This window comes from Scyliorhinus canicula, chromosome 5, assembly GCF_902713615.1.
Source record: "Scyliorhinus canicula chromosome 5, sScyCan1.1, whole genome shotgun sequence".
In the NCBI taxonomy this organism is placed as follows: domain Eukaryota; kingdom Metazoa; phylum Chordata; class Chondrichthyes; order Carcharhiniformes; family Scyliorhinidae; genus Scyliorhinus; species Scyliorhinus canicula.
Genome location: NC_052150.1, coordinates 213,468,176 through 213,481,410, shown reverse-complemented (window position 1 = coordinate 213,481,410; position 13,235 = coordinate 213,468,176). Strand labels below are relative to the sequence as shown.

At 43.9% G+C, this 13,235-nt stretch overlaps 1 protein-coding gene across 3 annotated transcripts in view; it reads right to left on the bottom strand.

Moving 5' to 3' along the window:
* obscnb (obscurin, cytoskeletal calmodulin and titin-interacting RhoGEF b) overlaps nt 1-13,235 on the bottom strand; it is an 896,193-nt gene that overhangs the window by 852,319 nt on the left and 30,639 nt on the right. For all 3 annotated transcript variants that reach the window (XM_038798455.1, XM_038798456.1, XM_038798458.1), the window contains exon 4: nt 5,795-6,100. In XM_038798455.1, the coding sequence (XP_038654383.1) occupies nt 5,795-6,100 (306 nt within the window). The remainder of the gene's footprint in view (nt 1-5,794; nt 6,101-13,235) is intronic.

Below are 13,235 nucleotides of genomic sequence, written 5' to 3'. Positions count from 1 at the left end.
CCTTGTTAATCAGTGTATGTGTCTCCTGTAATTTCATCTCTTACTTGATCCTGTGACGCAATTTATCATATTGATAGGGGCAATCCTGTAAATGAAGAAACTTTGCTGGTTATCCAGTTGTCCTGATGAGTCTAAGGACAGACATCATTCATCCTTACCCTCCTGTAATTTCATCTCTTAATTGATCCGGTTATGTGATTTCTCACGATAAGGGCAATCCTGAGAGTGAGCATTCAATTTTTACTTGTTATCTGATGTATCCAGGAACATTCATTTATCCTTAATGGAATACATCCTGCAATGTACTATATGTTCTTAAGGAGTGTATTGTGTAGGCTGTATGGTATTAGAGCTGTGCGATTATTTATCTGTTTTCCTGTCTTATAATTCTGGTATATATATCAGCAGACCTTTTCACTTGATATCCTTTATTTCAATTATGATTAAAACGAGTAGCCATTGCAGGGAAATGGGAAAGTAATTTATTATGAAAGTTGTGAGTAGGGCCCTATGAGTCCTCACAATGGGTGAGGAAAACCCCCAGGAATTTGTGGGCTCGCATATATTTTTGTATTTTAGTTGTTTTGGGGTTGTAGAATTCTTGATTAACTCCTGTTATGGGAGACAGACTATATATCCTGAAAACAAAGAAAAGTACAGCACAGGAACAGGCCCTTCAGCCCTCCAAGCCTGTCACAACCATGCTGCCTGACTAACCTAAAACCTTCTACACTTCCGGGGTCCATATCCCTCTATTCCCATCCTATTCATGTATTTGTCAAGTCACCCCTTAAACGTCACTATCGTTCTTCCTTCCACCATCTCCTCCAGCAGCAAGTTGCAGGCACCCGCTACACACTGTGTAAAAAAAAAAATCCCAATATTTCCCTACCACTGACGTAAGGCTCACCGGCTTGTTCTTTTCTGGATTATCCTGGCTGCCCTAATTAAACAAAGAAACAACATTACCTATTCTCCAGTCCTCTGGGGCCTCACCTGTAACCAGTGAGGATACAAAGATTCCTGTCAATGCCCCAGCAATTTCCTCCCTTGCCTCCCTCAGTATCCTGGGGTAGATCCCATCAGGCCCTGGGGACTTATCTGCCTGAATGTTTTTCAAGATCCCCAACTCCTTTTTGATCAAATGTGCTCCAGGCTATCTACACATCCTTCTCCAGACTCATCATCCACCAAGTCCTTCTCTTTGCTGAATACTGATGCAAAGTACTGATTTAGTACCTTGCCCATTTCCTCTGGCTCCACGTATATATCCCTCCTCTGTCCCTGAGAGGGCCAACTCTTTCCCTATATGTATAAAAAGCCGAGGGATTTTCCTTAATCCTGTTTGCCAATTACTTTCCTTGACCCCTTTTAGCCTTCCTGCCTCCTTGCTTAAGTTCCTTCCTACTTTCCTTATATTCCTCACAGGCTTCGTCTGTTCCCAGCTGAAGGAGCATTTCCAAGGCCTGAGTAATGAGAGGCTGTGATGAGAGAGGAGGCTGAGGCTGTGATAAGAGAGGGGGTTTTAGTTTCAGTTTGACTGTTTTGGACTGCAGAAGGAGAAATAAGTGTTTTCCCTGATTTTCTCTGTTTTCATTTTAAAAACTGTTCCAGTAAAACGTCCATTGTTTGTGGCTAACTGCCTTGGTAACTTTAAAGATATAGTTGCTTTCCGGAAGGAGTTTGAATCTGCTGGTTGGAACTGGATCAGAATTTCAGGAAAATTCAAGTGAGAATAGTGCGCTGGGCCATGCCCTTGAAAAGGGGTTTTGGTTTAATTGGATTTTGTTATTACATAGAGCATACAGTGCAGAAGGGGGCCATTCGGCCCATCAAGTCTGCACCGACCCACTTAAGCCCTCACTTCCACCCTATCCCTGTAACCCAATAACCCCACCTAACCTTTTTGGTCACTCAGGGCAATTCACCATGGCCAATCCACCTAACCTGCACGTCTTTGGACTGTGGTAGGAAACCGGAGCACCCAGAGGAAACCCACGCAGACACATGGAGAAAATGCAGACTCCACACAGACAGTGACCCAGCAGGGAATTGAACCTGGGACCCTGGCGCTGTAAAGCCACAGTGCTATCCACTTGTGCTATTGTGCTGCTCATGAAATGGAACAGCTAAGGCGGAATTCATTGAGTGTTATATACACAGATTACTGTAGCTGTGTGGTGTCTTTATGTTTGTAATTGATAAAAATTCTTGCTGTGTTTACATATATATTTAGAATAAACCTTGTTTTGATTAAAGTGTCTAGGAAGTTTGATGAATCACACCTGCACTGAAGGCTTTTGTGCTCATCCTAGCCAACTTCAACATAAAGGTTGTAGGCCAAGTGAACTTCATAATACTTCATAATCTTTGGAGTTTCTGAGCCCTGGCCCATAACAAAGGGAAGTTGTATTTGACAAAACAATCAAGGGGACCAAGTGTAAAGTCTGATAATGATATGACTAGGAAATGTTTACATTCAGAGGGACCTTTCAAGAATCATAGAATTCACAATGCAGAAGGAGGCCATTTGACCATTCAAGTCTGCAGCGGCCCTTGGAAAGAGCACCATACTTAAGCCCATGCTTCCACCATATCCCCATAACCCAATAACCCCTCCTAACCTTTTGGACACTAAGGGGCAATTTTTTTTATCTTGGCCAATCCACCTAACCCGCACATCGTTCAAAGTAAAACAGGAAAGGAGGAACTGAGGAAAAACATGGGTAGAATTTAACACGTGTAATGGTGGTCTTGTCCACAGTTTGGAGAATAAGTGGGAACCCTGCATCACGTCTCTTGAGGAGCCCTGACACAATTACAAGGTAATCAGGTAGTTACCTGGACGACATCAGGCCTCACACGGAATTAAATTCCGCCCATGGAAATGAATGATATGCAGGTTATAAACACTTATGAGGTGGAACACTATGACAACTTTCAGAATGCTTTTCCATAAGACCATAAGACTATAAGACCATAAGACATAGGAGTGGAAGGCCATTCGGCCCATCGAGTCCACTCCGCTATTCAATCATGGCTGATGGGCATTTCAACTCCACCTACCAGCATTCTCCCCGTAGCCCTTAATTCCTCGCGACATCAAGAATTTACCTATCTCTGCCTTGAAGCCATTTAGCGTCCCGGCCTCCACTGCACTCCGCGGCAATTAATTCCACAGGCCCACCACTCTCTGGCTGAAGAAATGTCTCCGCATTTCTGTTCTGAATTTACCCCCTCTAATTCTAAGGCTGTGCCCACGGGTCCTCGTCTCCTCGCCTAACGGAAACAGTTTCTTTGCGTCCACCCTTTCTAAACCATGTATTATCTTGTAAGTTTCTATTAGATCTCCCCTTAACCTTCTAAACTCCAATGATTACAATCCCAGGATCCTCAGCCGTTCATCATATGTTAGACCCGCCATTCCAGGGATCATCCGTGTGAATCTCCGCTGGACACGCTCCAGTGCCAGTATGTCCTTCCTGAGATGTGGGGCCCAAAACTGGACACAGTACTCCAAATGGGGCCTAACCAGAGCCTTATAAAGGCTCAGTAGCACATCGCTGCTTTTATATTCCAACCCTCTTGAGATAAATGACAACATTGCATTCGCTTTCTTAATCACAGATTCAACCTGCATGTTTACCTTTAGGGAATCCTCGACTAGCACTCCCAGATCCCTTTGTACTTTGGCATTATGAATTTTCTCACCGTTTAGAAAGTAGTCTATGCTTGGATTCTTTTTTCCAAAGTGCAAGACCTCACATTTTCTCACATTGAATTGCATCAGCCATTTCCTGCACCACTCTCCCAAACTGTCTAGATCCTCCTGCAGCCTCCCCACTTCCTCAGCACTACCTGCCTGACCACCTAACTTCGTATCATCGGCAAACTTCGCTAGAATGCCCCCAGTCCCTTCATCCAGATCATTAATATATATGGTGAACAGCTGCGGCCCCAACACTGAACCCTGTGGGACACCGCTGGTCACCGGCTGCCATTCCGAAAAAGAACCTTTTATCCCAACTCTCTGCGTTCTGTCAGACAGCCAATCCTCAACCCATCCCAGTAGCTCACCTCGAACACCATGGGCCCTCACCTTACTCAGCAGCCTCCTGTGTGGCACCTTATCAAAGGCTTTTTGGAAATCCAGATAGACCACATCCACTGGGTTTCCCTGGTCTAACCTACTTGTCACCTCCTCAAAGAATTCTAACAGGTTCGTCAGGCACGACCTCCCCTTACTAAATCCATGTTGACTTGTTCTAATCCGACCCTGCTCGTCCAAGAATTTAGAAATCTCATCCTTAACGATCGATTCTAGAATTTTACCAACAACCGAGGTTAGGCTAATTGGCCTATAATTTTCCATCTTTTGTCTTGATCCTTTCTTGAACAAGGGGGTTACAACAGTGATCTTCCAATCGTCCGGGACTTTCCCTGACTCCAGTGATTTTTGAAAGATCTCAACCAACGCTTCCGCTATTTCTTCAGCCACCTCTCTCAGAACTCTAGGGTGTAGCCCATCGGGGCCAGGAGATTTGTCAATTTTAAGACCTTTTAGCTTTTTTAGCACCATCTCTTTTGTAATGGCAACCATACTCAACTCAGCCCCCTGACCCTCTATAATTTTTGGGATATTACTCATGTCTTCCACTGTGAAGACAGACGCAAAGTACTTATTAAGTTCTCTAGCCATTTCCTCGACTCCCATCACTAGCCTTCCGGAATCAGTTTGAATTGGCCCAATGTCTACTTTGGCCTGTCGTTTGTTTCTTATGTATTGAAAGAAACTTTTACTATCATTTCTTATATTACTGGCTAGCCTGCCTTCATATTTGATCCTCTCCTTCCTTATTTGTCTCTTTGTTAACCACTGTTTGTTTTTGTAGCCTTCCCAATCTTCTGATTTCCCAGTGCTTTTGGCCACTTTATAGGATCTCTCTTTTTCTTTGATACATTTCCTGACCTCCTTTGCCAGCCATGGCTGTCTAATCCCTCCCCGGATAATCTTTCTTTTCTTGGGAATGAACCTCTGTACAGTGTCCTCAATTATGCATACAAACTCCTGCCATTTTTGCTCTGCTGTCTTCCCCACTAGGGTCTGCTTCCAGTCGATTTTCGCCAGTTCCTCTCTCATGCCCTCGTAATTACCTTTATTTAACTGTAACACTATTACATCCGATTTTGCCTTCTCTCTTTCAAACTGCAGACTGAACTCAACCATATTATGATCGCTGCTTCCTAAGTGTTCCCTTACTTTAAGATCTTTTATAAAGTCTGGTTCATTACATAGCACTAGGTCCAGAATAGCCTGCTCCCTTGTGGGCTCCATGACAAGCTGTTCCAAAAAGCCATCTTGTAAGCATTCCATGAATTCCTTTTCTTTGGATCCACTGGCTACGTTATTTACCCAATCCACCTGCATATTGAAATATCCAAATGGGGTAATAGAAGCTACAATATTAGAATTGTTTAAAACACATTCCATGATGGGCAGAAATGATTGGTATAGACTGTAAATCATCCTGACTTTAGTCTTTTCGCAGACAAAAGGTCAATTTAGCAGGTAACCGGTGCAAAACCATGTCAACCAGTAGAATTAAAGAACAGAGATAAGAGCAGAAATAAATGTCCAACAAACAACAAGGCAAATAAAATAAACATGGAGTAAGAGAAAGACACATTTTAAAGTTGTCAAAAACATGGAGTAAGGGAAAGACACGTTTTAAAGTTGTCAAAAACATGGAGTAAGTGAAAGACACGTTTTAAAGTTTAAAGCATTTTGACTCACCAATATGAAATGTTCCAGGGACTTCTAGGTATGTGCTCTGGGTAAAGTTGTTTACAGAACTAATTCTAAACTGATAATTAGCTTCTTCTGGCAAGCCACTCATTGTGAACTCTTGTGCCACTATCTTGTCTGTAGTGTGGCACCTTGTCCAGGTATTGCTTCCTACTGTCTTTTTTTCTATTATGTATCCTGTGACAGGAACCGGTGGCACATCTTGAGGGAGAGACCAAGCCAAAGTGACAGATGTTTCTGTTTTCTCTTTCACCACAGGGTTGACTGGGGGATATGGTGGAACTTTCCGGGGAGCTAGAGGAAAGTACAAAGATATGATGTGACAGGACTCCAGAAACCCAGGAGTTCAGCTAAAACTTGAAAAACAGAATTAAACAGCCGATGGAAATCCTCAAATCAAACTATTACAATAAATGTCTGCTCTGGAAAGTTTTTTTAAGTACTTATATTATGATTCTCTATATAAAGTACACACAAATAATGGACATCCCCACATATTCATATAGGATCTGATCTTGAAGTACAGAATTCCTTTAAAAAAAAATCTTAATTCATAGAAGTCACTCAGTTTCGTTCAGATGGTTAATGGTCACTTCTGCAATACCTCAGTCATAACAATTTTTTGTTACTATTAGCATCCAAAGCAAAGCACAACCCCCTTAAAACAATTTCGAAGATGCTTCCTAGACTCTATTTCCCACCCCTGCCTGCCCATCCACCCCACAACGTTATTTAAGGTGAAAGGTCACTTGGAACATGCAAATTAGATTCCATTGATGTATATAGGATCCAATTTGCAATTTTCATATACAAGTAGACAGCGCACGTGCAATCTCTGTTCACTAATACTGGTTTTCAGCAACCTAGACAGTAGTTCTTAAAGGGACTAATGGAGGTCATTTAGAAAGTAATTTTTCTTTTTCACTTTTATTGACCTTATCAATAAACTTGTAATTAAGACCCGAGCCAGTTGTTCACTGTGTGAATGTGACGCTGAAATGGGGCACATCAAAGGCATCCTGCAAGATCATTGCTCGCTGTACATCATGTAAACTCAGAAATGGGCCTATGGCTGCCACCTTTGGTCCCAAAAATCACCCAGTCAACATCAGATAGGGTAAAGATACTCAAATACTTGAGCAAGAGTTATCCAAGAGTTATCCATTTCATGCTGCATTACGCAGTAGAAACACAAATGGTGTTAGCCCTTAACAAGATGCTGCTGTCGTGCCATAGACATTCTGCCTATGATGTATGAATTTCAACACTGGTGTGATACAAGGTATGAAGGCTGTCTGTCCTAAAGACTGGTGAATCATATCAAACAGCACATTCTTTTCGCTGTCTGCAACAGGCAAGGTACTGACAATACCCAACCAGCCCGTAGTTGCAAAATTCAAAACATAGTGTGGAATTTTCCCTGAAATCAACCAAGTCAAATATTGGGTAGGGAAATCAACATTTGAGCTGCCAATGGTGTCACGGGAGTGTCCCTTTAAGAAATGTTTTTGTCTTATCACATGGCTTCAGTGACGTCATTGAGTGGGTGGAGCTGGTCTGTGGCTCTAAGTTTTGCTTTTGTTTTCACTTTTGGTTGCTGTACTCAGAAAGAGAAGCATCTTGGCCTGTCTTTCTATCTTCAGTTTAAAAGCTGTTTCCAGAGTACTTGATAACTTAAAAGTGATAACTGTTTTCTGGAAGGAATTCAAACCTGCTGTTTTGGAAAGGAAACAAGAGTATCCATACCAAGGCTTATACCAGTAAGAGTGCCATATGCTGGGCCACACCTTTGAAAAGGAGGGGTTCTGGTTTTTGTTTAGATCTTGTTATTAAATTGCAACAGTTAAGAGGAATTCATTAAGGGTTATACAGAGATTACTGTAGCTGTGTGGGGTATTTATGTTTGTAGTTGATCAAAATGCTTACTGTGTGTGTTTAGAAAACTGTTAACTAAAGTTTGATTCAAAGCGCCTAAGACCTCTTTTGAGTAACACCTGAAAGGCAGGCCCTTGTGCTCATTGTAACCAAAATCAATAAACAGTTGTACATCAGGTGAACTCCATGATATACTTTGGAGTTTTCTAAACCCTGGCCCATAACAAATGGCAATGGAGGAATTTCACCCCGTATTGTGTGGAACAGTTAAAAAAGGAGGCACGCATTTACTTCGGATCGCTGGCAGGGCGGCCTCTGATTCACTCGACCCAACATGATCTCAGAGCTTCAGTAATCTGGGAGCCATATTTAAAGGTCCCCAGCTAGCACTCTCCAAGGGATAGGATGCTGCTGGGAACTGATGGCTGCCAAAGCTGGGAAACATGCTGCTTCCAAATTCAGCAATGCCTCCCTTGTACATCTACTAGTCTCAATGCCACATTGTCCTCTAGCCCCCGCTCTGGGCAAAGACTAGCAAGCGAGGTCATTATTCCAGCATGGGAGGCAGTGGCAGTCAGTGTCAACGCACTCCAAAAGAAGACAGCCACCCAATGCCAAAGCAGGATGAATTATCTGCTCCATTCCACCAGGTTAAGTCACTTTTCTCATCACTCTCAATCCCTCACAGACCCATCATATATCCACGGGGATGTCCCTCGCTGCCAGCTCAAGGGACACCATTCATTCTTCTACACATACCTTCACCTGCCCTGCAGATCATTTCCTCATCCTGTCCATGGCACCACTCACTGCCCACACATGCCAGGCACTTTAACATTTGGCCTGGTTGGCATCCTGCTTTCTCTCATCATCTGTCTTCATGCAGGACAAGCTGGCACACAACAAATGGGAGAGGTCCCAGACTGGGGGTGGAATGGCCAACCTCAAGATTCTGACAGATCTTAAAAATAGAGCAATTCAGCTGGCTGGCAAGGATGTTCACCATTTGTGTGCTGAAAGTGAGGTCAGCAGTGCTCAACCAAGTGAGGACCCAGCACTGCAATATCCATGCTGTGAATGGTGTCTTCTGTTTCATAGGCACCTGCCATGTACGAATCATTTCGCCTTTTTTTTCCACAGGCGCATCTGGGAAGCAGCTGAGGGGTCCATGAGCCAGGTCTGTGACCCCAACCCCAAGGGCACAACAGAAGAACAATCTACACACCAACATTGAAGCTCCGGCGCAGCACTCACCCACACCCTCAACAAGCATAGAGACACACACCTCGGTAGGAATTAGCTCTAGAATCGCCTCGGGGTCATAATCTGGTGAATTTATTGGACTGTCTGATCCATATGAGGGAAAGGCACAGTCATCCTAAGGTGCCGGCACTCGGAGGATCGCTGGAGGCAGGAATCTGCTGGGTCCAAGTCAGAGGAGGGGCATCTGGACTCAGTTACACTTTAGTTGAAATTGCAAAGACATTGTGAAGGGCTATCTGCTCACTCCTCAGATTGCAAAGCAAAATGGAGGTGGCCGTCTGCCTTGAGACTGAGGTGATAGCACCCTGAATACTAATACACTGAGTCACCATTGGTGGGGATGTCAACATTGGGCTTCTCTCCAGCCCTGTTGTCCTTGCCCTGAAGTCCCTAACCCCACACCACAAGCTAGCCACAAAGAAGCTGCAGTGGAGACTTGCTTATGAGTCCTTCCCTGCACTGGGATGCTTCTGAGCGCTGCACTAAGATGTGTACATTTGCCTCGAGTTCTCCTTAAAGTTCAGATTGCCAGGCGCACACCTTTTAAAGGCAATTGTAAATCATGCCATTCCAAAACCATGCGATGTCAGGCCTAAATTTGGCGTGGGACGGGGGATGGGGGTGTGTGATTCCAGTGTGTGACAACAATAATAATATGCAAAAGTATTCAAATTAAGTTCCCAACGTTCAAGGGCAGGAGACGCAGCTCACAATTGACAGGGAAGGGAACAATCATTCTTTGATTTACGTCACCGGGAAATGGGCCTAGGGCCTTATCACGAGATTTTCCAATCTCGCCATTGAGCGTGCCCGATCAAAAATCGCGGCCATAGTCTCCAACATTAGATGTGATTGTGCGACTCGACAATATTTGCTAAACAATTCTGAGTACGCTAAGAATTTCACTGACAGGGCAGCACGGTGGCGCAGTAGTTAGCACTGCAGCCTCACGACCAATTACACTGACAATCAATTTAAAATTATCTGTTGGGCTCACGGTGGGCTCACTTACGTATACTTGAAGTTACATTTATTAATACACAGGGCCCTATCCTTTGCAAATTTCTGGCAACAGAAAGAACAATTACATACATTGCACCTTTTTCAACTAAACAAAATAGGTTACAGCAATTCTGAGAGAATGGATAGTTGATAGAGGTGGCGGTGAGCTATAGCTGGCAGTCATCATCGTACACGTGGACCTGACATGTTTTAGGATTGTGGCAGCATGTAGAGTAACAGGACCAGGTGAAGGGTAGATCCTTGGGATTTATCAAATATAACTGTGCAGGTGTGGGAAGATAAGCCACTGCAATTGATTCTCTGGCTATGACTGAATAGCTAAGAATAAAAGCAGGTGAGGGTATAAAGAATGAGGAGGGATAGTTGACCATAGTCACAGTCATATATGATTAATTTGTTGTTTTGAAGTGGGTCTTTTGAGTGCTGAAACCTGATTGGAATGGTTCAAACACAGAACTGCATATATTAGGCAGTTTAAAACATGTTGAACGAGGAAAGGATATTGTAACTTGCGTGGTAGTTTGCAAGGATAAAGGGGTCAAGGCTGTGTTTTTTGAAGAGAGGAGGTGATGATGACAGATTTGAAGGGGATAGGAACATCATCTGAGCAGAGGGCATCTTTTACAATATCAGTTAACATGGGGGCCAGGAAGGGAAGTTAGATGGTCAGCAATTTGGGAAGAATAGGGTTGGGAGAGCAGGAGGTGGGTCTCATGGACAAATTGAGCTGAGAGGACAAACAGAGAAAGATGATCCTTCAGAAAAGTTTGGCTTGGTGAGCTATGAGAAGGAAGGGAAGAAGGAGAGGCAGCTGATGTTGAGTATAACATCGCTCAGAAAACTACTAAACATGTGTCAAGCAAATGCCAGAGGCTAAACCCAGGCAATGCACACAATGCTTTAATCAGTCAAGTTCTTTGATCATATCCTTTGGTAGCTCCTTTTTCATAGCTGTTGACAAAGTCAAGTGTCTTGATTACACTGGGACCTCTCACCAGCAAAAAGACATATGGACTGTCTGTAAATAGTAACATGCTCATTAGCAGGTTTAGCAGGCATGATAGTGGTAACATTTCAGATTTTTCTTCCAGATGGACTGGACTGACTTCACTAATTTTTCTGCCGAAGGGTCAGATAACTTTAATATCTGATACAGCCACCCAACACTATTGGTGCTCAATTCTAAAATTTAAACAAATTGCATTGGTAGTGTCAGAGCATAATTTACATAACAAAGGTGACAACAGTGATTTTTCAACAGTAATGAATGGTGGAGCAGGCACAAGGGATTGAATGGCTCCTCCTGTTCCTCCTATATTCCTCAGACCTATCAGTTGCATAGCAATCCTCAGTTATTCAGAAGACAGCTTATGGTTGAATTTGATGTCTATGCAAGAGGTAATTTGTTAACAAAGTCACTTGTTTCTCCCTCGCATGGTACATTTACCACAAGACAGATCTCAAATTATTCATATTCACTATCTTTTAATGGGGAAAGAGCAGAACATTAATTAGGCTTACTTTCTGATTGCTTTAACAATAAGTCAGCATAGAAACAACGGCCAAGACAGTAGCCCCGTCCAACAGCCAACAAATCAGACCAAAGTTAGCCACCTCTGCTGGTCCTGAAACAACCACAACTAATTTGATGTTGTTCAGGTAATTAAGTGCCTACAGTCATGGCTTCTGTCCTTCTGATGCAGGAAATCCCGCCTCCAAGGGCCAGCAACTAATCATATAGCTGGCAGTTCTGCAATCCTAATGGTATTAATGAGAGTAGTGGTCAGCAGCAGTCCCTGGAGTAGCAATGCTAGAGCATGTTTGGAGCGCAGCCAAGTGGAATTGGGACTAGCCAGGGCAAATGAGGCAGGTTACAGCAAAGATAGGTTTGGACATGTCAATCGTGAGGGCAGTGAAAGTCTTACATTGAGCCAACTAGGTGGGTACCAGGTTTTTTTGTGCAGCTCTCCCCAAGTGGCAAAGTACCCACGTCCCAGCCACGATGGCGAGAAAACTTAAAATACCAATGTGGAGGCAGGAAGGTGATGGTCACAGTACCCAGAACGACCACCAACCAACCCTCTTGCCTCACACCCTGCTCCAATGACCATATGAATTTGGAGCGGATGCAGGCCACTTGGCCCACAGAGCCTTTGTCCACTCTTGAATAAGATTAACGGCTGATTTGATTGTAATCAAAACTCCAAATTCCAGCCAATGCCTAATAACCTTTCACCCCCTTGCTTATCAAGAATCTATCTCACTGTACCTTAAAAATATTCAAAGACTCTGCTTCTACTAGCTTTTAAGAAAGAGAATTCAAAAGACTCACGACCCTCTGAGAGAGAAAAATTCTCATCTATCTTAAATTGGTAACCCCTTATTTCTAAACAGTGATCCCTAGTTCTAGATTTGCCCACAAGTGTTTTCATAGAATTTACAGTGCAGAAGGAGGCCATTCGGCCTATCGAGTCTGCACCGGATCTAGGAAAGAGCGCTCTACCCAAGGTCAACACCTCCCCCCTATCCCATAACCCAGTAACCCCACCCAACACTAAGGGCAATTTTGGACACTAAGGGCAATTTATCATGGCCAATCCACCTAACCTGCACATCTTTGGACTGTGGGAGGAAACCGGAGCACCCGGAGGAAACCCACGTACACACGGGGAGGATGTGCAGACTCCGCACAGACAGTGACCCAAGCCAGAATCGAACCTGGGACCCTGGAGCTGTGAAGCAAGAGGAAACATCTTTTCTACACCCAACCTGTCAAAACCCCTCAGGATCTTATATGTTTTAATAAAGTCTCCTCTTACTCTGCAAAACTCCAGCAGATAAAAGCCTAGCCTTTTCAACCCTTCCTCATAGACAACCTTCCAACTCCATGTATTATAGGGCGGCACAGTGACACAGTGGTTAGCATTGCTGCTTCACAGCGCCAGGGACCGGGTTCAATTCTGGCCTTGGGTGCCATTCTACCCATGTCTGCGTGGGTTTCCTCCAGTTGCTCCGGAGTTTCCTCCCATAGTCCAAAGATATGCAGGTTAGTTTGATTGGCCATGATAAATTCCTCTTAGTGTCCAAAGGTTAGGTGGGGTTACGAGGTTAGGATAGGGGAGTGGGCTGGGCAGCACAGCGGCACAGTGGTTAGCACAGCTGTCTCACGGTGCCAAGATCCCAGGTTTGATCCCCGGCTCTTGGTCACATTCCATGTGGAGTTTGCACATTCTCCCTATATTTGTGTGGGTTTCTCCCCCACAACCCA